Genomic DNA, 25,349 nt, shown 5'->3' with positions numbered 1-25,349 from the left:
CAAAATGCTAAAAATTTATCATCCAAAGTGTAAATGATAAACTTACAAGAAGATGTATTAGAAAAAAACACCTATCCTATAATTGAACAGAGATTTCTTAGAAAGAACCACAGAAGCATGATCCATGAAAGAACAATTTGATGAAGTGTAGGTCGTCAAGATGATTTCTGCTCTTAGAAGAGAAGAGACTTGAGAGGAAATATTTACAGATCATACATCTCATAAAAGACTTGCTGCCAGGATACATGCAGAATTCTCAAAGCAAAATAAGAAAAAGTAAAAATATAAACAAAATATGCCAAGATGCTGCACCAAAATCATATATGGAGGGCAAATGAGTACAGGGAAAGATGCTCAACACTATTAGAATCTGGAACATTCAAATTAAAACCCCTACAAATCAGTGCTTGCTTCAGCAGCACATATTACTTAAACCCTTACAAATCAGACTTCCTGTACCTGTGGTTTTCCTTATATCTCCCCCAAATTAGCTAAAACCCCTGGGCATTATGTGTAAAATGATACAGGAAGATTCAGGCAGGTGATGAGAAAGCTGACAGAACCAGGTACTATAGAAATGAGAAATGAAATGCCTGTGAGTGCCCTGGAATTTCTCTCTACCTCATATATCCCAGACTGGTGCCAGAGAGGCTGGCAACCCACAGACACCCACGGTACAGACAAAAGCCCCCAAAATGTTTTCTTTCCTCTCCAGTCAAATAACAGGAAAAAGTCATGCTAGGAAAACAGAAAAATTTAGACACTAAGTGTATTATTATTCCAATCAAAAACCATTGACTATCCAACAAAAATATCAAACTCAGGAATGTCAGGGGAAATCAAGACATTCTCTGATAAAAGAAAACTAAGAAATGTGTCACCACCAGACCCACTCTCAAAGAATTGCTAAAGGGAATTTTCTAAACAGAAATTAAATGATAAAAGAAGGAAACTTGGATCATCAAGAAAAGGAACAAAAGAAAGAACAAAGCTATAATTAGGTCTAATGGACATTCCTTCACTGCTTGTGTTTTCTAAAATGTTTGATATTTGGTGTAAAATTATCAGTTGAAGCAAAATTATAACATTCAATGATTCTCAATGTGTGTACAGAAATATTTAAGACATATAAAAGGGACACATTAAAGGAACATGAAGGTAAGGCTCTACATCTTAATGAAAGTGCTATGGGTTGTGTTAGACTGTGTAGACTGTGGTATATGCATATATATTTTCCTATATAAAGATATCTGATATCTATATTATTTATGTGGAGAAAAACAGAACATATATGAACATATACATAACTTTATATGTATAAAGATTTTATGAAGAAAAGATCTATTTTGCTATAAATTATAACCCATCAATTAGGTCATGATGTAGAATATTACGACCTTCGTTTTTATCTCACAGCATCATAAATACTTATCTCACAGTATCAAAACTTAAATAAATAAATACTTATCTCACAGTATCAAAAAATAAATAAATAAATATTATCTCACAGTATCAAAAAATAAATTCCAGTTTGATCATAAAACCTAATGAAAAGTTAAAAAATAAAGAGAGAAATGAAAAGATAACTCCAGGAAGGTAATATAAGAAATTATATTCATGAATTTGGTGAACCTCTGAAACGGGCCCAAAATAATCACCAACACACAAATGGGATTAATTGGGCCATGACAACATTCAAATTCTGATCATTAAAAGACTCCAGTCGGGGAATAAAATGCAAGCCACAGCCATTTCAACTCGTAAACTAAAAAGCACTCATATCTAAAATCTGACAAGAATGAAACTAGACTACTCTCTTGCACCGTATACAAAGGTAAACTCAAAATGGATGAAAGATCTTAATGTGAGACAAGATTCCATCAAAATCCTAGAGGAGAACACCGGCAACACCCTTTTTGAACTTGGCCACAGTAACTTCTTGCAAGATTCATCCATGAAGGCAAGAGAAACAAAAGCAAAAATGAACTATTGGGACTTCATCAAGATAAGAAGCTTTTGCACAGCAAAGGAACAGTCAACAAAACTCAAAGACAACCTACAGAATGGGAGAAGATATTTGCAAATGACGTATCAGATAAAGGGCTAGTTTCCAAGATCTATGAAGAACTTATTAAACTCAACAGCAAAGAAACAAATAATCCAATGATGAAATGGGCAAAAGACATGAACAGAAATCTCACAGGGGAAGACATAGACATGGCCAACAAGCACATGAGAAAATGCTCCTCATCACTGGCCATCAGGGAAATACAAATCAAAACCACAATGAGATATCACCTCACACCAGTGAGAATGGGGAAAATTAACAAAGCAGGAAACCACAAATGTTGAAGAGGATGTGGAGAAAAGGGAACCCTCTTACACTGTTGTGGGAATGTGAACTGGTGCAGCCACTCTGGAAAACTGTGTGGAGGTTCCTCAAATAGTTAAAAATAGATCTCCCCTACGACGCAGCAATTGCCCTGCTGGGAATTTACCCCAAAGATACAGATGCAGGGAGACGCGGGGATACCTGCACCCCGATGTTTATAGCAGCAATGTCCACAATAGCCAAACTGTGGAAGGAGCCTCGGTGTCCATCGAAAGATGAATGGATAAAGAAGATGTGGTTTATGTATACCATGGAATATTACTCAGCCATTAGAATCGACAAATACCCAGCATTGCTTCGACATGGATGGAAGTGGAAGGTTTTATGCTGAGTGAAATAAGTCAATGGGAGAAAGACAAACATTATATGGTGTCATTCATTTGGGGAATATAAAAAATAGTGAAAGGGAATAAGGGGAAAGAGAAAAAATGAGTGGGAAACATCAGAGAGGGAGACAGAACATGAGAGACTCCTAACTCTGGGAAACGAACTAGGAGTGATGGAAGGAGAGGTGGGCAGAAGGTGGGGGTGACTGAGGTGGGCTCCTGACGGGATGAGCACTGGGTGTTATGCTATATGTTGGCAAATTGAACACCAATAAAAAAATAAATGTATAAAAAAATTAAACATAAAATAAAATAAAATATTAAAATAAAATAAAATATGACAAAGGCTTGTGATGCGTGGATGTCTCACTTGGTTAAATGGTCTGCCTTAGGCTCAGGTCATAATGGCAGGGTCCTGGGATGGAGCTCTGCCTGGAGCTCTCAGGCTCCCTGCTCAGCCAGGAGCCTGCACTACTCACTCCTGCTGTTGCTGCTCCCCCTGTTTGTGTTCATGCTGTGTCTTTCTGGCAAATAAAATCTTTAAAAAATATAAGGCAAGGACTTCTAAGACGCGAAAAGGAGACACTACTTTGGAGAAATGAGCAAGAGAAACACTCGAGCACTTATTCTCACAAGAGAATATCCCAATGGCTCACAACCTAGAAAAACGGTACAGCTGTAGAACCATCAGAACTTATTGTAGTAATTTTTCTCAGACTGCTGAGTTTATCCTCAAGGGACTATTTGTTTAATGTGTGTTTACACAAAAACTAGATAAATATAGGGATAATATAATATATTGAAAAATACACATATCCAAGGTTGTGCCATTTCATGCTAATGTTAGAGGAAAATGTATTGTAATCATTTGTAAACACAATTACAATGTTATATTAATACAATATTGTTTTATTATGACAAATGCATATATACATTCCATAAATATACCATATACTATGTAGCTATGTTTAATAAATTATTATCAATATGATTTGTGGAAAAGGACGTAGAAAAAGCTTTCCGTAAGTAATGATTTGTAATTCCCACATATTAAAAAGGAACTAAATTTCTGAGAATAGATTTTGTAAGGTCCCATTCAAAAAACACAGTTGAAAATTCACAAAATATAGACAGATGTTATATAGAGATGGATTACAAATATATGAGAGTGAAAGGAGACAGACATAAAAATTCATACTGCTTGATTCCATTGATATAAAATCCAAAAATAAACAAAGGTGTTCCACATTATTAAAATTGGCAGGGGTAATGGAGGCTCTAAACTTCTCTTTCTTGCTCTGATTTGTAATTATGTGATTCCCACTAATTTGTGAACAAGTTGCACAATCATATTTTAAATTTCTTGATGTGTTGTAAAATTAAATAGTAAAGTCATTTCAGGCAAAAGAGCTTTTGGGAAAACATGGTTTTCTATGAAAAGCACAAATTGGAAATTATTAAGTGTACATTAAAGGCATAAAAGTGGGAGAGGGGCAAGATGGCAGAAGAGCAGGGTCTCCAAATCACCTGTCTCCACCAAATTACCTAGAAAACCTTCAAATTATCCTGAAAATCTATGAATTCGGCCTGAGATTTAAAGAGAGACCACCTGTAATGCTACAGTGAGAAGAGTTCGCGCTTCTATCAAGTTAGGAAGACGGGAAAAAAGAAGTAAAGAAACAAAAGGCCTCCAAGGGGGAGGGGCCCCCCAATGAGCCGGGCTGAGGCCGGGGCGAGTGTCCCCAGGACAGGAGAGCCCCGTCCCGGAGGAGCAGGAGCTGCACCAACCTTCCCGGGCGGAAAGGGGCTCGCAGGGAGTTGGAGCAGGACCCAGGAGGGCGGGGATGCCCTTGGGTTCCCCGGGACAGTAACAGACACCTGCGCCCCGGGACAGTGCTCCGAGCTACCTAAGGGCTGCAGCAAGCACGGCGGGACCCGGAGCAGCTCGGGGGGCTCGGGGGCGGCTCCGCGGAGGGGGCTGCGGGGCGGAGCGCGAATCCACCAGCCCAGGCTCCGGAGCACAGGGCGCCGGGACACAGCCCAGGATCCGGCCTCCTCCGGGACAGGCAGAGGCCGGGAGGGCCCAGGACAGCAAGGACGCTCCTGCCCCAGCTGAGCAGATCAGCGGCCCCGCCCTGGAGCCTCCAGACCCTGCAGAAGGAGAGCTCCGGAGTTCCTGCGGGGGCTGACTCCAGGGCTCCAGAGCTGGCCCCGCCACTAGGGCTGTTGCTCCTGGGGCCTCACGGGGTAAACAACCCCCACTGAGCCCTGCACCAGGCAGGGGCACAGCAGTTCCCCAACTGCTAACACCTGAAAATCAGCACAGGAGGCCCCTCCCCCAGAAGACCAGCTAGACTGACTGACAGCTTCCAGGGGAAGCCAAGGGACTTAAAGTACACAGAATCAGAAGATACTCCCCCGTGGTTCTTTTGTTTTGTTTTGTTTTGCTTTTTGATTTGTTTCCTTCCCCCACCCCCCTTTTTTCTCCTTTTCCTTTCTCTTTTTATTCTTTTTTTTTTCGTTTTTTTTCTTCCTTTTTTTTTTCTCTTTCTCTTTTCTTTCCTTATTTCTCTCCTCTTTTTCTCCTTTTCCCAGTACAACTTGCTTTTGGCCACTCTGCACTGAGCAAAATGACTAGAAGGAAAACCTCACCTCAAAAGAAAGAATCAGAAACAGTCCTCTCTCCCACAGAGTTACAAAATCTGGATTACAATTCAATGTCAGAAAGCCAATTCAGAAGCACTATTATACAGCTACTGGTGGCTCTAGAAAAAAGTATAAAGGACTCAAGAGACTTCATGACTGCAGAATTTAGAGCTAATCAGGCAGAAATTAAAAATCAATTGAATGAGATGCAATCCAAACTAGAAGTCCTAATGACGAGGGTTAACGAGGTGGAAGAACGAGTGAGTGACATAGAAGACAAGTTGATAGCAAAGAGGGAAACTGAGGAAAAAAGAGACAATTAAAAGACCATGAAGATAGAATAAGGGAAATAAACGACAGCCTGAGGAAGAAAAACCTACATTTAATTGGTGTTCCCGAGGGTGCCGAAAGGGCCAGAGGGCCAGAATATGTATTTGAACAAATTCTAGCTGAAAACTTTCCTAAATGGGAAGGGAAACAGGCATTCAGATCCAGGAAATAGAGAGATCCCCCCCTAAAATCAATAAAAACCGTTCAACACCTCGACATTTAATAGTGAAGCTTGCAAATTCCAAAGATAAAGAGAAGATCCTTAAAGCAGCAAGAGACAAGAAATCCCTGACTTTTATGGGGAGGAGTATTAGGGTAACAGCAGACCTCTCCACAGAGACCTGGCAGGCCAGAAAGGGCTGGCAGGATATATTCGGGGTCCTAAATGAGAAGAACATGCAACCAAGAATCCCTTATCCAGCAAGGCTCTCATTCAAAATGGAAGGAGAGATAAAGAGCTTCCAAGACAGGCAGCAACTAAAAGAATATGTGACGTCCAAAGCAGCTCTGCAAGAAATTTTAAGGGGGACTCTTAAAATTCCCCTTTAAGAAGAAGTTCAGTGGAACATTCCACAAAAACAAACACTGAATAGTTATCATGATGACACTAAATTCATATCTCTCAATAGTAACTCTGAATGTGAACGGGCTTAATGACCCCATCAAAAGGCAAAGGGTTTCAGACTGGATAAAAAAGCAGGACCCATCTATTTGCTGTCTACAAGAGACTCATTTTAGACAGAAGGACACCTACAGCCTGAAAATAAAAGGTTGGAGAACCATTTACCATTCGAATGGTCCTCAAAAGAAAGCAGGGGTAGCCATCCTTATATCAGATAAACTAAAATTTACCCCAAAGACTGTAGTGAGAGATGAAGAGGGACACTATATCATACTTAAAGGATCTATTCAACAAGAGGACTTAATAATCCTCAATATATATGCCCCAATGTGGGAGCTGCCAAATATATAAATCAATTATTAACCAAAGTGAAGAAATACTTAGATAATAATACACTTATACTTGGTGACTTCAATCTAGCTCTTTCTATACTCGATAGGTCTTCTAAGCACAACATCTCCAAAGAAACGAGAGCTTTAAATGATACACGGGACCAGATGGATTTCACAGATATCTACAGAACTTTACATCCAAACTCAACTGAATACACATTCTTCTCAAGTGCACATGGAACTTTCTCCAGAATAGACCACATATTGGGTCACAAATCAGGTCTGAACCGATACCAAAAGATTGGGATCATCCCCTGCATATTCTCAGACCATAATGCCTTGAAATTAGAACTAAATCACAACAAAGTTTGGAAGGACCTCAAACACGTGGAGGTTAAGGACCATCCTGCTAAAAGATGAAAGGGTCAACCAGGAAATTAAGGAAGAATTAAAAACATTCATGGAAACTAATGAGAATGAAGATACAACCATCCAAAATCTTTGGGATGCAGCAAAAGCAGTCCTAAGGGGGAAATACATCACAATACACGCATCCATTCAAAAACTGGAAAGAACTCAAATACAAAAGCTAACCTTACACCTAAAGGAGCTAGAGAAAAAACAGCAAATAGATCCTACACCCAAGAGAAGAAAGGAGTTAATAGAGATTCGAGCAGAACTCAACGAAATCGAGACCAGAAGAACTGTGGAACAGATCAACAGAACCAGGAGTTGGTTCTTTGAAAGAATTAATAAGATAGATAAACCATTAGCCAACCTTATTAAAAAGAAGAGAGAGAAGACTCAAATTAATAAAATCATGAATGAGAAAGGAGAGATCACTACCAACACCAAGGAAATACAAACGATTTTAAAAACATATTATGAACAGCTATACGCCAATAAATTAGGCAATCTAGAAGAAATGGACACATTCCTGGAAAGCCACAAACTACCAAAACTGGAACAGGAAGAAATAGAAAACCTGAACAGGCTGATAACTAGGGAGGAAATTGAAGCAGTCATCAAAAACCTCCCAAGACACAAGAGTCCAGGGCCAGATGGCTTCCCTGGGGAATTTTATCAAACGTTTAAAGAAGAAACCATACCTATTCTCCTAAAGCTGTTTGGAAAGATAGAAAGAGATGGAGTACTTCCAAATTCGTTCTATGAGGCCAGCATCACCTTAATTCCAAAACCAGACAAAGACCCCACCAAAAAGGAGAATTACAGACCAATATGCCTGATGAACATGGATGCAAAAATTCTCAACAAGATACTAGCCAATAGGATCCAACAGTACATTAAGAAAATTATTCACCATGACGAAGTAGGATTTATCCCTGGGACACAAGGCTGGTTCAACACCCGTAAAACAATCAATGTGATTCATCATATCAGCAAGAGAAAAACCAAGAACCATATGATCCTCTCATTAGATGCAGAGAAAGCATTTCACAAAATACAGCATCCATTCCTGATCAAAACTCTTCAGAGTGTAGGGATAGAGGGAACATTCCTCGACATCTTAAAAGCCATCTATGAAAAGCCCACAGCAAATATCATTCTCAATGGGGAAGCACTGGGAGCCTTTCCCCTAAAATCAGGAACAAGACAGGGATGTCCACTCTCACCACTGCTATTCAACATAGTACTGGAAGTCCTAGCCTCAGCAATCAGACAACAAAAAGACATTAAAGGCATTCAAATTGGCAAAGAAGAAGTCAAACTCTCCCTCTTCGCCGATGACATGATACTCTACATAGAAAACCCAAAAGTCTCTACCCCAAGATTGCTAGAATTCATAGCAATTTGGTAGAGTGGCAGGATACAAAATCAATGCCCAGAAATCAGTGGCATTTCTATACACTAACAATGAGACTGAAGAAAGAGAAATTAAGGAGTCAATCCCATTTACAATTGCACCCAAAAGCATAAGATACCTAGGAATAAACCTCACCAAAGAGGTAAAGGATCTATACCCTCAAAACTATAGAACACTTCTGAAAGAAATTGAGGGAGACACAAAGAGATGGAAAAATATTCCATGCTCATGGATTGGCAGAATTAATATTGTGAAAATGTCAATGTTACCCAGGGCAATATACACGTTTAATGCAATCCCTATCAAAATACCATGGACTTTCTTCAGAGAGTTAGAACAAATTATTTTAAGATTTGTGTGGAATCAGAAAAGACCCCGAATAGCCAGGGGAATTTTAAAAAAGAAAACCATATCTTGGGGCATCACAATGCCAGATTTCAGGTTGTACTACAAAGCTGTGGTCATCAAGACAGTGTGGTACTGGCACAAAAACAGACATATAGATCAGTGGAACAGAATAGAGAATCCAGAAGTGGACCTTGAACTTTATGGTCAACTAATATTCGATAAAGGAGGAAAGACTATCCATTGGAAGAAAGACAGTCTCTTCAATAAATGGTGCTGGGAAAATTGGACATCCACATGCAGAAGAATGAAACTAGACCACTCTCTTTCACCATACACAAAGATAAACTCAAAATGGATGAAAGATCTAAATGTGAGACAAGATTCCATCAAAATCCTAGAGAAGAACACAGGCAACACCCTTTTTGAACTCGGCCATAGTAACTTCTTGCAAGATACATCCACGAAGGCAAAAGAAACAAAAGCAAAAATGTACTATTGGGACTTCATCAAGATAAGAAGCTTTTGCACAGCAAAGGATACAGTCAACAAAACTCAAAGACAACCTACAGAATGGGAGAAGATATTTGCAAATGACATATCAGATAAAGGGCTAGTTTCCAAGATCTATAAAGAACTTATTAAACTCAACACCAAAGAAACAAACAATCCAATCATGAAATGGGCAAAAGACATGAACAGAAATCTCACAGAGGAAGACATAGACATGGCCAACATGCACATGAGAAAATGCTCTGCATCACTTGCCATCAGGGAAATACAAATCAAAACCACAATGAGATACCACCTCACACCAGTGAGAATGGGGCAAATTAACAAGTCAGGAAACAACAAATGTTGGAGAGGATGCGGAGAAAAGGGAACCCTCTTACACTGTTGGTGGGAATGTGAACTGGTGCAGCCACTCTGGAAAACTGTGTGGAGGTTCCTCAAACAGTTAAAAATAGACCTGCCCTACGACCCAGCAATTGCACTGTTGGGGATTTACCCCAAAGATACAAATGCAATGAAACGCCGGGACACCTGCACCCCGAGTTTATAGCAGCAATGGCCACAATAGCCAAACTGTGGAAGGACTCTCGGTGTCCAACGAAATATGAATGGATAAAGAGGATGTGGTTTATGTATACAATGGAATATTACTCAGCTATTAGAAATGACAAATACCCACCATTTGCTTCAACGTGGATGGAACTGGTGGGTATTATGCTGAGTGAAGTAAGTCAGTCAGAGAAGGACAAACATTATATGTTCTCATTCATTTGGGGAATATAAATAATAGTGAAAGGGAATATAAGGGAAGGGAGAAGAAATGTGTGGGAAATATCAGAAAGGGAGACAGAACGTAAAGACTGCTAACTCTGGGAAATGAACTAGGGGTGGTGGAAGAGAAAGGGCTGGGGTGGGAGTGAATGGGTGCCGGGCACTAGGGGTTATTCTGTATGTTAGTAAATTGAACACCAATAAAAAATAAATTAATTAAAAACTGGGAAACGAACTAGGGGTGGTAGAAGGGGAGGAGGGCGGGGGGTGGGAGTGAATGGGTGACGGGCACTGGGGGTTATTCTGTATGTTAGTAAATTGAACACCAATAAAAAATTAAAAAAATAAAAATAAAAAATAAAAAAAATAAAGGCATAAAAATGTAAATAAAATATCGCAGATTCAAACTGTGGAATAGTAACAGATTTTAAAATAAACTAGAAATATGTACAAAAATATGGATGAACGCTACAAATATAATATCAACTGATAAGCTTTTATTAAATCCAAAAACATTGAAATCTTACCATTTCCGTTTTATCATCTATGTTCAGCAGGGTAGAGTTCTTAGAAGTACAGGATGTCAAACTCTCGTGCCATGGTTTTCTTTTAGTGCTAATGTAATAGCAATTGTTGGAATATGTAAACCATCCTTTTGCACAATGGCCACAGTAATGTCCTGGAGAAAGATTATGACATATATCCAAAAAGTTTTGAATATTAAAACATTCAAAGGTACAACCTGCATGGGTATACACAGATGTATATAACACATCCATGCACCCTTATAAGCTTGTAAAAATAAAATGAACTTATATTCACACACTTATATACTCTCAAAGGAGTTGGGCTTTCATCCCCAAATTTATATGCCCATATAAAATAAACCCACAAAACTGTCCATCTCTATATGTCCCTTGAGTCACTGAATAAAACCACTCTTTTGGAATTGTTTAATGACTCATCTTTAATCGTATTATAACAGGAGTAAATTTGAGGCCATTGGAAATAGTGGGTATGGTGATTATTTTATTATTTTATTTTAATGTTTATTTATTTATTTGTTTAAGAGAGTGAGAGCATAAACAGGAGGGACAGAGGGAGAGGTATAGAGAATCTCAAGCAGACTCTGCTCTCAGCCTGGAGCCCAATGGGGCTCAAACTCAGGACCCTGGGATTATGACTGGAATCAAAACCAAGAGTTGGACACTTAAAAGAGCCATCCAGGAACCCCAGGTATGATCATTATAAATGAGTATTTCCTCCTATTATAGCATAAGAAATAATATTGTTCTATACTCATGATTTCTGAAAATTTATTATGTGATTTTCTACTTAATTTACCCCAAAAGAATCTTTGCCAAGCTTAAGACGGAGATAAAATACAAATTCTACTAGTATATGAGGTTTGAAAGTGATAGTGTACCTTTCTGGGTAGTTATTTCCAGGGAAGTGTTATTCCGCACTGGTCCTTCAGTAGCTAGAAATATTAAAGCAATGCTCATACAAACTTAATATTAAATTAAATAAATCATAATGATTTGAGTTTCTTAGTTTAAATTTGCTGTATTGTTTAAAATTAGAAAATCTGGAATAAAATTGATTTACCAGTAAAAGATCAATAAAATGATGAACACTTGGGGGAAATGATGAACCCAAGGGGGAAAATAATCCAAAAGCTTTAAGAACCAAACATCACCATTTCTTAGAGTATTTGATGTAACCAATCTCAATTTATTTATATTTCTCAATAAGGTCTCTCCTATAACTTGCATTTGAGTTATGAAGTCTGAATATATGTCTGATACTGTCTATAGTGATTCCCTTACTTCTACTTTTGACAAATTCGAATTCAGAATAACCATTCCACACTTAGAGCATATATGCATTAAAATGAGCAAATACAATTCCATAAAGTTCTGTAATATTTTAAGACACTGATGATCATCAAAGAGAAAAAATCCCTTGTAGTCATTCAAATACTCACAGAGAATACCAGCTATTGTGATCACAGTGGACATCAAGATAAGGCAGATGATTCCCAGGATTCCAGCAATGAGCTTCCCTGGACATGATGCTAAATAGTAGGAAGAGAAATGAAAACACTGACAAAAGATGGATGGGAATAATCATTTAGGAAATTTACGTACAAGAGAACCAATGATGCACAAGGAGTCACGTATAAATGCATGGCCCCCAAACCTGCATCTACTCTTGTAATCTTCTCTCAGAATATACCGTTGCATTTGCAGTAAATATATTACCCCATGAGACGTGATAAAGACCATGAATTACAACACTTGAACAAGGCTCATCCTCAAATTTCAACTACAATATTATATTCCTGCTCCAAGCTCTGATCCTCACAAAAGAAAAATATGGGAGATCATTTCCTACTCATACCCGCCACTCCAACACCCAAAGAACACATCCTAGAAAATTATACTGTGTGTAGTGAATGGTTTACCTTTGCAGGGGTAGTTCTTGCCATCCCCTTGAAGATCCTGAGAAGCATTTTGAAGATTTAATTCTGCATAGGTTATTTCCTGCTCAGTTACTGAAGTGGAACACTTAGTGCCCTTAGCTTTCATTTGCTGTCTTTTTGAGTCCTTAGACTGATTGAGCTCTGCATAGGTACCTCCTTGGTTATGCATGTCTGCAGCTGCAAAGTGGCAGGCACAGTGCTGAGTGGAACTGTACTGAAGGACTTGATGAAGAGTGTATGTAATGACAAGACTGCTAGGACAGTGACACTGGGTGGAGTGTGGGGTGAGTGATTTCATTTGCAGTTGAGCAATGCAAAATCTGGTGCTAATTTCCTTGGAGCTTTAAAGAAGTGTTTCATGATAGTATAAGTGGTTTCTACAATGTTATTCTATGTTTGACACAATAGTATTGGTTGGAGTAATGTAAAGTGAAAATTAGTGAAGAAAGGAATTCAGGAATAATATTGTCCTTCTTAAGACAAAGTGATTCCACAGAAACATGTCAACATTATTAGAATAACTGGGTTAGTGTTAGAAAGAAAATGCTGCACCAGTATCTGACAATTTTTATATACATTATTGGTTAAAAAATTGAGTGCTCTAAATTAGGAAGTACTAGTTTTGGCATATAAGGAATTTCCTGCAGTAAATGACTTTTAGTTGAGGACTTAGATTTCTTTCCTAAAAGGTAACGCTGTACCATCATGTGGCCATTTATTTTGAGTAACTGTGGAATTCTGAGAAATCGTTAAATTTTAAAAGAAATATTTTATATGTTTAAGAATATTATGACACAATAAATTTATCCCAAATCTGAACAATACTGAAAACAAAAACCAAACAATATTTTTTTGAAGTATTTAACACCAGAAATTGACAGCTGATTTAATGGCAAGCATCTGAAACCATAAAATGATAAATAAAATTGTAGATCATTTAGGGTAGAACACTGTTGGTACAAACTTCCAGAATGATCTCTGAATGTCAAAAGCATAGGGTAGTTTAGTTGTATAAGAAATTCTAATAAATGAAGTTATTGTCATTTCATAATTCAGTCCATGCGTTCTGCAGTCAGTGAAATTTGGAATTACTCATGACTCTCAAATTTACAGAGTATGACTTTTAAAATGTTCCTTCCTGTTTAGCTCCCTAGTTTATACTAATGTAAAATGGGAATTAAAATATGCAAAATATAATGCATATAAAACACTACTCCATCTGGATTTTCTAAGCTCTTAATACTATATTATTTATTTTAATACTAATACTAACTAGTATTACTAACAATATTCACATTACCGTGACTCATATCCTTTGGACATGTAACATAATTCATTAGATAAGAATGTCTTTCAGTATTAAATATCTTTTTTTGCCAATTTTGATCAATTTTTTAAAAAGTCTTTTGATTGTTTCATACTTAAGAAGTTAGCATTTTCAGAAGATCCTTCATCTTGCTTTTCGTGAAAAATCAAATTTCTTTTTTTTTAAGGTTCATGTTTTTTTTTTTTTTTAAGATTTATTTATTTATTCACAATAGACAGAGAGACAGAGAGAGGCAGAGGGAGAAGCAGGCTCCATGCCGGGAGCCCGACGCCTCACTCCATCCCGGGACTCCAGGATCGCGCCCTGGGCCAAAGGCAGGCACTAAACCGCTGAGCCACCCAGGGATCCCCAAACTTCTTTTATATATCAAAGCAAATGTATGCGGAATTAAGTTTTACTTTCACAATTTGGTGATTCACTTTCTTCAAGATTTTATTTATTCATGAGAGACAGAGACAGAGAGGCAGAGACATAGGCAGAGGCATCTCCCTGTGGGGAGGCTGATGTAGGACTTATTCCCAGGACTCTGGAATCTCACCCTGAGCTGAAGACAGACACTCAACCATTGACCCACCCCGTGTCCCTGATGGATTCATCTTAAGAATCTATTTTTCTTAAGTATTTGTTTAAATTCTAGTTGGTTCACATATAGTATAATATTGGTTTCAGGAGTAGAATTTAGTGATTCATCCTTTACATATAACACTCAGTGCTCAGCAATACAAGTGTCTTTCTTAATACTCATCGTGCATTTAGCCCACCCCTGTCCACCTCCCCTCCATCAACCTCCAGTTTGTTCTCTATAGTGAAGAACATCTCATGGTTTGATTAGTTCTTTTTTTCCTCTTTACCTCTGTTCATCTTAAAATAGATAAGAATCTATTTAAATATGAGCTAAATATCAAATAATATATGTAATTCTATCTATATTGATGACAAATCCAAAATTAACTGTTCCTTGTCATGATGCTTATGGGATTTCACTTGAAATTCTATTGATTTGCAAACGTAATTATGCATGTGTAAATGCACCTAATTACTTCTCCACAGGCAAAAATTTGAATATTTTAAGAAATTCTCCAACTTATTTCCTATTCATTCCTGTCTGTTACCCTGAAGTTTTGGAATAAAAATGCCAAAGTTCTCTGCCATTTGATTATGTATTAATTGCACCTCAGTTACATCCCATCCAGCATTTGTATCTCCTACTAAATGAGGTGGTTAGGAAGAGAGACAGGGCAGTGCAGGCACATACCTTCTGTTGGCCAGAGGGTAAGGCATCTTCCAGTAGGAGACCAGGTTCCTCTGATAAACAGACACTATCTGTAGTCTTTACAGACTGCAGGCCCTGTGAGAGCTCAGAGTGACCCAATAGTGGAAAAAGTAGATTTCTCATCACTGTGTCACTTAAAATTTGAACAGGAAATTCTTACACTTGGGCTATTTTGAAGACACTTTATCTCATCACACACCTCCAGAATGTACACACTTTCAGTTTGTAGTGTGTCATTTATTTTGTCCATTGGCAAGTATCTCTGAGAAGTTTTTGTGTTCCAGAAGGTATTGGGATCAGAGCCTTGGCCACTCAGGCTAAGTGACTTCCATCGGATTCACAAACACTGAGAACTTAGGCCTTCTGAAAAATATCTTACATGTTTGTTTTACTTTTAGACAAAGTTGCTGACTTTTCCATTACATGCTTCTTGTTCTTATGTACTTGCTATGTCATTTCTATGTACTGACAATACTCTAAAATCATCATCCCCTTAACAGGTATTTAATAATATCTTACACACATTCTGAAGTATCAACTTTTCAAATTTATTATCACTACATTTTCAACTTTATTTTCACTGTCAAAAAACATCAATTTCCAAACTCTTCTTCTCATTTTTTTGCCTCAGTTTTTTTTAAGATTTTATTTATTTATTAATGAGAGACACAGAGAGAGAAGGGGGAAGAGACACAGGCAGAGGGAGAAGCATCCTCCATACAGGGAGCCTGACATGAGACTGGATCATGGGTCTCCAGGATCAGGCCCTGGGCTGAAGAGGCACGAAACTGCTGAGCCACCCAGCTGCCCTGCCTTAGTTTTTAATAGACCTGTAAAAATCTTATTACTTGTAAAAAAGTTATTTATATTTCTGCTGAAAAGAACAAAATGCCTGTGGGAAGGACACAACATTGAATAATACAGACCAATAGCACCATGAAGGAGATTTGAATACTGAATAATTACTTCTACTACTTATGGAGTCATCCTCCAATGACACGTTGTCTCTATTATAATAGTAATACTTGTTTTCAATGAGATAAGCCTAGGTCTAATGAAGTACTGGGAAAATTAATGTAATTTTTGAAAATTTTACTTAACTGAAAAAATTAAGCAAGGGCAGCAAAGGTACTTTTAAAACACAATTAGGTGATACATGAACATCCACAGAAATAAAGCATTAAATCTAAATTACATAGTTTGCATCAATACAATTCTCTTCCATTTTTTACATTGTTGGATTTAACTTGTGAATAATTTTGGAAGACAGTTGCATGTATATTTCTATTGGTCTATAAAGTTCTGGGATTTATTGCAAAATTAGGTGACAATTTTATTTTTATTTTTATGTATTTATTTTTAATGATGTACATTTGATATACAATACTATAGTAGTTTTAGGTGTAGACATAGTGATTCAGTATTTATACACATTATGATATTATCATCATGATAAAGCTCATTACCATTTGTCTCCATAAAGAATTAATAGTGTTATTGACTATATTCCCTATGCTGTAATGTACATCACTGTGACTTATTTATTTTATAACTGAGAGCTTGTACCACTGACTTCCTTTCACATATTTCAGCCCTTCCTCAACCCCTCAATCCTATAGCAATCAACCACTCTTTATATATAAAGACTGCTTCTGTTTTGTTTGTTTTTAGTTCTACATCACTAGTTTAATCATAGGGATTTTGCTTTTCTCTGACTAATTTTATTTACATAAAACTTGTAGGTTCATCAATGGTGTCAAATATGACAAAAATTTCATTCTTTATCTCAGATTAATATTCCATCATATATATAATATATGTGTATATATACACATATATATACATCCCATCATATATGTATACATACATATATTACATATATATATATATCCTACTTATTCATTCATGTATAGATGTGTCGACAAATGGGTTGCTTCCATATCCTGACTATTGTAAGCAATGCTGCAAAAACAGAGGGTGCATACATCTCCTCAAGTTAATGTTTTCCTTTTCTTCAAATAGATACCCAGAGGTGAATTTTTGGATGTTTCACTATTTCCATTTATAATTTTTTGAAGAGCCTCCATGCAATTACCCATCATGACAACATCAACTTAAATTCCCACTGCAGTGCACAAGATTCCCTTTAATCCACATCTGTGCCAATTTTGTTACTTTTTGTCTTCCATTCTGACAGGTGTGAGGTGAGATCTCATTGGGGTTTTGATTTGCATTTTCCTGATGATTAGTGATGTTGAATACCTTTTCATGTGTTGGCCATCTGTATGTCTCCTTTCAAAGAATATCTATTCAGGTCCATAACCCATTTTTAAATCATTTTTTCATATTAATTTTGGTGTTGAGCTGTTGGAGTTCTTTGTATATTTTGAATACTAACTTCTTGTCGGATATATAATTTGAAAAGATCATCTTCCATTCAGTAGGCTGCCTTTATATTTTATGGTGCTTTCTTTGGCTGCACAAAACTTTTTGAGTTTGATGTATCATTTATTTTTTTTTTCCTTTCGTTGTCCTTCCCTAAGGAGACACATCCAAAGAATAAAGTTAAGCCCTCTCTCCAAGAACTTAATGCCAATGGATTCTTTGGGAATTTTATGATTTCTGGCCTTCCATCTGGTTCTTTAACTCACTTTAGGTTTATTTTTGTGTATGGTGTGCAAAAGTAGTCTAGTTTTATTTTTTAGCACATATTTTTCGGGTTTTTTTTTTTAAACTGTAGTGAAGACTCTCTTTTCCCCATCGTCTGTTCTTGCCTTCTTCATTGTCTATGAATTGACCATATAAACAGAAATTTGTTTCTGGGGTTTCTATTCCATTCATTTGATCTCTGTGGTCTATTGTGGTGCCATACTGCTTTGATTGCTACAACTATGTAGTATAGTTTGAAATCTAAGAGCATGTTATTTCCTGTTTTACTCTTCTTTCTAAAGGCTGCTTTGGTTTTAAAGTCTAGTTTTTCTAAGTATTCTTACTCTGGCTTTCTTTTGAAGTCCATCTGCATGGTAATTTTTTCTCCCTCTCTCAATTGTAATCTGCAGTCCCTTATTTGCAGCATATACATGGGTCTTGTCCTTTTTATCCATTCTGACACTCTATATCTTTTGACTGGAGTATTTAGTCCATCAATATTCAAAGTTATTATTGATAGATATGTATTTATTACCATTTTATTACTTGTTTTGTCATTGTTTCTGGAAATTTTCTCTCATCCCTTCTTATCTTGGTCACTTTTGGTCTCTGCTTTGCACTTGTGCCCTATAATGTTTCCTGTAAGCTGTTTTGAGTGTCACAAACACCTTTAATTTTTGGATGTGAAAAATTATTTATGTCATCTTCCATTTTGAGTGGTAGCCTCTGTGGATAGAATATTTTTCATTGCAGATTTTTAAAATTCACCAATTTGAATATATCATACCACTCCTTATGCCTTGCCAAGTTTGTGTTGAGAAATATCCAGCTAGCCTTATAGGTCTTCTTGTTTAAGTTAAGGAATTCTTCTATTTTTTGATTTTAAGATTATTTTATCATCATATTTTGCAAAACTATTTATGTCTTTGTGTTGGCTGGTTTTATTCATTTTGATAGGAATTCTCTGTGCCTCTTTGATCTGGACTGTAAAAAGACACAAAGCAGGGCAATATAATTATAAAGACAATCTAGAAGATGTAAGAATTGTAAATTTATAGCACCCAAAATGGGAGTACTTTATATTAAAATCAATTTGTAACAAATATGAAGAACCTCATTGAATATAAAAAAGAGTGAAAGGCAATAAAGGGGCTAAGGAGAAAAAATGAGTGGGAAATATCAGAAAGGGAGACAGAACATGAGAGACCTAACTCTGGGAAACGAACTCGGGGGGGGGGGTGACTGGGTGACGGGCACTGAGGGGGGCACTTGATGGGATGAGCACTGGGTGTTATTCTATATGTTGGCAAATTGAACACCAATAAAAAATAAATTTAAAATAAATTTGTAACAAATATGAAGAACCTCATTGATAGTAACACAATTATAGTAGGGAACTTTTGATGTCCACTGACATCAATGGACAGATCATCTAAATGGAAAATAAACAAGGAAACAGTGGCTTCAAATGACAGTCCGGATCAGATGGACTGAACAGATATATCAGAACAATTCGTCCTAAAACAGCAAAATATACTTCTTTTCCAAGTGCACATGAACATTCTCCAGAATAGACCACATATCAAGTCACAAAACAGGTGACCAGAAATGCAAAAGGATTGAACTCATACCATGCACCTTTTTTTAACAACAGTGCTATTAAATTTGCAGTCAGCCAGGAGCAAAAATGGAAAAAGCAAATATGTGAAGGCCAAATAAAATGCTATTTCATACTGAACGGATCAACCAAGAAATCAAAGAAGAAATGAAAAATACGTGGAAACATATGAAAATGAGAACACCACAGTAGAAAACCTTTGAAATGCAGCAAAAGTGATTCTAAGAGGGAAGAATATACCAATACCGGCCTACTTGAAGAAGCAAGAAAAATCTCAAGTAAACAACCTAATATTATCTCTAAGATCAACAAAGGAAGCCTAAAGCCAGCAGAAAGTAGAAAATAATAAACAATAGAACAGAAACAAATGAGATAGAAACTAAAAACGATAGAGCAGATCAATGAAACAAGAGCTGGTTCTTTGAAACAACTGATAAAATTGGTAATCTTTTAGCCAGACTTATCAAAAAGAAAAGTAAAAGGACACAAATAAAATCACAAATGAGAGTAGAGAAACAACAACCAGCCTTACAGAAATAAAATTATAAGAGAATATTATGAACGACTATATGCCAACAAATCTGACAACTTGGGAGATATGCACAAATTCTGAGACACATATAAACTACCAAAACTGAAGGAGGAAGAAACAGAAAATTTGACCAAGCTGATAACCAGCAAAGAAATTGAATCAATAATAATAATAATAATAATAAAAGCGAAAAAACAAACTCCAGGGACAAATGGCTTCATAGGTGAATTCTACCAAACATTTGAACAAGAGATAATACCTATTCTTCTCAAATCATTCCAAAAAGGTCAAAAAGAAAACCTCTAAATTCATTCTATGAGGACAGCATTACCCTGATACCAAAACCAGATAAAGACTCCATGGAAGAGAGAACTACAGGCCATATCTCTGATGGAATATGGACACAAAAATTCTCAATAAAAGTCGAGCAAATAAAGCTAACAATACATTAAAAAAATCATTCATCATGATCTAGTGGGATTTATTCATGGACTGCAAGAATGGTTCAATATTTGCAAATCAATCAACATGATACACCACGTTAATAAAATAAAGGATAAAAACCATATGATCCTTTCAATAGATGCTGACAAAGCATCTGACAAAGTATACAATCCACTCGTGATAAAAACTCTCAACAGAGTAGGTTTATGGAGAACATACCTCAATTTTATAAGGCCGTATATGAAAAACTCAATTATCAATCTCCGTGGGGAAAAACTGAGAACTTTTCCTCTATGGTTAAGAAAAGACAGGGATGTCCACTCCTACCCCAATTATTTAACACAATACCAGAAGTCCTACTCTCAGCAATCAGACAACACATAGAAATCAAAGGTATCCAAATCAGTAAGGAAGAGGTCACTTTGCCTATTTGTAGATGACTTGACATGCTCCGTAGAAAACCCAGAAGACTCCATCAAAAAACTGCTATAGAGCTTCTTGGGCAGGGCAAGATGGCAGAGGAGTAGGGTCCCCAAGCCACCTGTCCCCACCAACTTACCTAGATAACTTTCAAATCATCCTGAAAACCTACGAATTTGGCCTGAGATTTAAAGAGAGAAGAACTGGAATGCTACAGTGAGAATAATTCATGCTTCTATCAAGGTAGGATGATAGAAAAATAAATAAATAAAAAAGAATCCAGTGGGGGAGGGGCCAGTGAAGCCTGGCTAAGGCCAGGTGGAGACAGCCTCCAGGACAGGAAAGCCCAGTCATTTGCCAATGACCTATCGGATAAAGGGCTAGTATCCAAGATATATAAAGAACTTATTAAACTCAACAGCAAAGAAACAAATAATCCATCATGAAATGGGCAAAAGACATGAACAGAAATCTCACAGAGGAAGACATAGACATGGCCAACAAGCACATGAGAAAATGCTCCTCATCACTGGCCATCAGGGAAATACAAATCAAAACCACAATGAGATACCACCACACATCAGTGAGAATGGGGAAAATTAACAAGACAGAAACAACAAATGTTGGAGAGGATGTGGAGAAAGGGGAACCCTCTTACACTGTTGCTCTGTTGGTGGGAATGTGAATTGGTGCAGCCACTCTGGAAAACTGTGTGGAGGTTCCTCAAAGAGTTAAAAATAGAACTGCCCTATGACCCAGCAATTGCACTACTGTGGATTTACCCAAAGATACAGATGCAGTGAAACGCTGGACACCTGCACCCCAATGTTTATAGCAGCAATGTTCACAATAGCTAAACTATGGAAGGAGCCTTGGTGTCCATCAAAAGTTGAATTTATAAGGAAGCTGTCGTATATGTATACAATGGACTATTACTCAGCCATTAGAAACGACAAATACGGGATCCCTGAGTGGCGCAGCGGTTTGGCGCCTGCCTTTGGCCCAGGGCGCGATCCCGGAGACCCGGGATCGAATCCCACATTGGGTTCCCGGTGCATGGAGCCTGCTTCTCCCGCTGCCTGTGTCTCTGCCTCTCTCTCTCTCTCTCTCTGTGACTATCATAAATAAATAAAAATTAGAAAAAAAAAATTAAAAAAAAAAAAAAGAAACGACAAATACCCACCATTGCTTCGACATGGACGGAAGTGGAGGGTTTTATGCTGAGTGAAATAAGTCAATCAGAGAAGAACAAACATGATATGGTCTCATTCATTTGGGGAATATAAAAAATAGTGAAAGGGAATAAAGGGGAAAAGAGAGAAAATGAGTGAAAATATCAGTGTGGGTGACAGAACATGAGAGACTCCTAACTCTGGGAAACAAACTTGGGGTAGTATTGGGGAGGTGGGCGGGGGGTTGGGGTGACTGGATGATGGGCACTGAAGGGGGCACTTGATGGGATGAGCACTGGGTGATATGCTATATGTTGACAAATTGAACTCCAATTAAAAAAAGAAACTGCTATACCTCGTCAGTAAATTCAGTAAAGTTTCAGAATACAAAATCAACATACAGAAATATGCATTTCTGTATACAAAAATTGCATTTGTATACACAAATAATGAAGCAGCAGAAAGAGAAATTAAGGAATCAATCCCATGTGTAATTGCACCAAAAATGAGAAGACATTTAGGATTAAGCCTAACCAAAGAAGTAAAAAAACTGTACTCTGAAAAATATAAAACACTGATGAAATAAATTGAAAATGATACAAATAAATGAAAAGACTTTTTATGTTCATGGATTGGAAGAACAAATATTGTTAAAATGTCTATATTAACCAAAGAAACCTACACATTTAATGAATATCTATTAAAATACCATCAGCAATTTTCACAGAGCTAGAACAAACAATCCTAAATTGTATATGGATCCATAAACACTCAGAACAGCCAAAGCAACCTTGAAGAAGAAAAGCAAACAAAACAAAACAAAACAAACAAACAAACAAAAACCACAAAAACAAAAACAAAACGTAGGCATCACAATTAATTTCAAGCTATATTACAAAGCTATAGTCATTAAAACAGTATGGCACTGGCACAAAAATAGACATATAGATCAATGGAGCAGAATAGAAAACCTAGACGTGACCTCACAACTATATGGTCAATTAATCTTTAACAAAACAGGAAAGAATGTCTAATGGGAAAAAGACAGTCTCTTCAACAAATGCTGTTTAGAAAACTGGACAACACCACGCAAAAGAATGAACCTGGAACGCTTTCTTACACCATACACAAAAATAAATTCTAAATGGATGAAAAACCTAAATGTGAGACAGAAAACCATGCAAATCCTAAGGAGAACACCAGCAGTAACTTCTATTATATTGGCCATAGCAACTTCTATCTAGACATATCTCCTGAGGTAAGGGATACAAAAACAAAAATAAGCTATTGGGTTTTCATCAAGATAAAATGCTTCTGCATAGTGAGAGAAAAAAATAAAACTAAAAGGCAAACCTGGGAATGTGAGAAGATACTTGCAAATGACATGTCTGATAAAGGATTAGTACCAAAAATATATAAATAAGCTTTCAAACTCAACACTCCAAAAATGAAAAATCCAATTAAAACATAAGCAGAAGCCATGACCAGACATTTTTTCCAAAGACAACATGCAGATGGCCAACAGACACAGATGGCTCACATCACTGGCCATCAAGAAAATATAAATCGAAACTACAATGAGATATCACCTCACACCTGTCAGAATGGGTAAAAATAACAATACAGGAAAAACCAGGTGCTGAGGAAGATGTGGAGAAAGGGGAACCCTCTTGCACTTTTGGTGGAAATGCAAACTGGTGCAAACACTTTGGAAAACAGTGGGTGATTCCTCAGAAAGTTAAAAAGAGGACTACCTTACAATCTAGCAATTGTACTACTAGGTATTTACTCAAAGGATACAAAATAAAATCTTGGGTTGTTTGTACCACAACTTTAGCAATTAGTTACAATACCATTTACATATTATATGAATTTTATTTTGAATATTCATATAATATCTCTATTGCATAAAAGACTGTATAAAGGATAAGTATAAAAAAGACTATGTTCAAACAGATAGATGTATATGAAATATGATTTATTTTACAGTTAATGATTGAGTTTAACCTCTTTCCTTCTTATAATTGAACTAGGGTAGGGAAATATCTGAATCATTATCAAACTACTAATGTTTATCATAAATTCTGGCAATTAATAGCTGTGTGACTCACATAAACATCTTTTTAGTTTTATTCTTGTTTTCTTCAAAATTAAACATTATATACTTTGCTTTAAGGTACTTTTTCATATGAGTAAAGAGTGACAGATGAGGGGACCTGGAGAATTTAATAAAACCAGATCTCTTCCAAAATATCTGAAAACCATGTGAGGAAAAAACACATGAATGCTGAGGACATCAAGACATTCTCTGATAAAGGAAAAATAAGAAACGTCACCACCAGATCCACTCTAAAGAACTGCTAATGGAAGTTATCTATACGAGAATCAAAAGAAAAAAGAAGGAAACTTGGATCATCAGGAAAATAAGAAGAAGAAGAAGAAGAAGAAGAAGAAGAAGAAGAAGAAGAAGAGGAGGAGGAGGAGGAGGAGGAGGAGGAGGAGGAGGAGGAGGAGGAGGAGGAGGAAGAAGAAGAAGAAGAAAGCTATGATCAGGTCTAATGGACTTTCCTTCACCTCTTGTGTTTTCTAAATCATTTGATATTTGAAGCAAAATTGTCAGTTGAAGAAAAATTATAACATTGGTATGATGCTCAATGTAGATAGTGATATATTTTAAGACATTATAGTCTAAATGGAAAAAGTAAAGGGACATAAAGGAAGGTAAAGCTCCACATTTATTCAAAGTGCAATCGGTTGTAATAGACTGTGTAGACTGACATATGTAATCTATGTAAAGATATCGAATATCTCTATTATTTATATAAAGCAGATCAGAACATATAAGGACATATATATAACTGTATTTGTATGAAGAAATGATCTACTTGGTTATAAGTTATGCTCCATCAATTAGGTCTTGGTATAGAAGTGTGGTCTTTACTTTTATCTCACAACATCACAAACACAGCATCATGAATAATAAATTCTAATGAGATCATGAACCCTAATTAAAAGTTAAAAATGTAGGAAAAAAGGTAAATCCAGGAAGATAATATAGGAAATTATATTCATGAACTTTGATGAACTTCTGGAATAGATCCAAAATCACTAACAACCAAAAGGATAAATTGGACCACAGTAACATTGAATTCTGATCACTAAAAGACTCCAATAGAGGTAAAAGTGCAAATCACAGCTATTTCCATCTGATAAACTCAAAAAAGTGCTCATATCTAAAATATGACAAGAAATTCTAAGAAGTGAAAGAAAACATATTTCAGGAGAAATGAACAAGGGACGCACTCGAGAACTTATTCTCACAAAAGA

General features: G+C 36.7%; 1 protein-coding gene across 1 annotated transcript in view; it reads right to left on the bottom strand.

Moving 5' to 3' along the window:
- Positions 1 to 25,349, bottom strand: part of LOC144297510 (NKG2-A/NKG2-B type II integral membrane protein-like) — a 53,307-nt gene that overhangs the window by 5,726 nt on the left and 22,232 nt on the right. Inside the window, exons 5-7 of the mRNA XM_077871790.1 lie at positions 12,090 to 12,179; positions 11,529 to 11,582; positions 10,630 to 10,781 (exon numbers count right to left, since the gene is read on the bottom strand). Of these exons, the coding sequence (XP_077727916.1) occupies positions 10,630 to 10,781; positions 11,529 to 11,582; positions 12,090 to 12,179 (296 nt within the window). The remainder of the gene's footprint in view (positions 1 to 10,629; positions 10,782 to 11,528; positions 11,583 to 12,089; positions 12,180 to 25,349) is intronic.

The sequence above is a fragment of the Canis aureus genome, chromosome 25, assembly GCF_053574225.1.
Source record: "Canis aureus isolate CA01 chromosome 25, VMU_Caureus_v.1.0, whole genome shotgun sequence".
In the NCBI taxonomy this organism is placed as follows: Eukaryota; Metazoa; Chordata; class Mammalia; order Carnivora; family Canidae; genus Canis; species Canis aureus.
The sequence above is the reverse complement of the archived record's forward strand: the minus strand, read 5'-3'. Positions and strand labels throughout refer to the sequence as shown.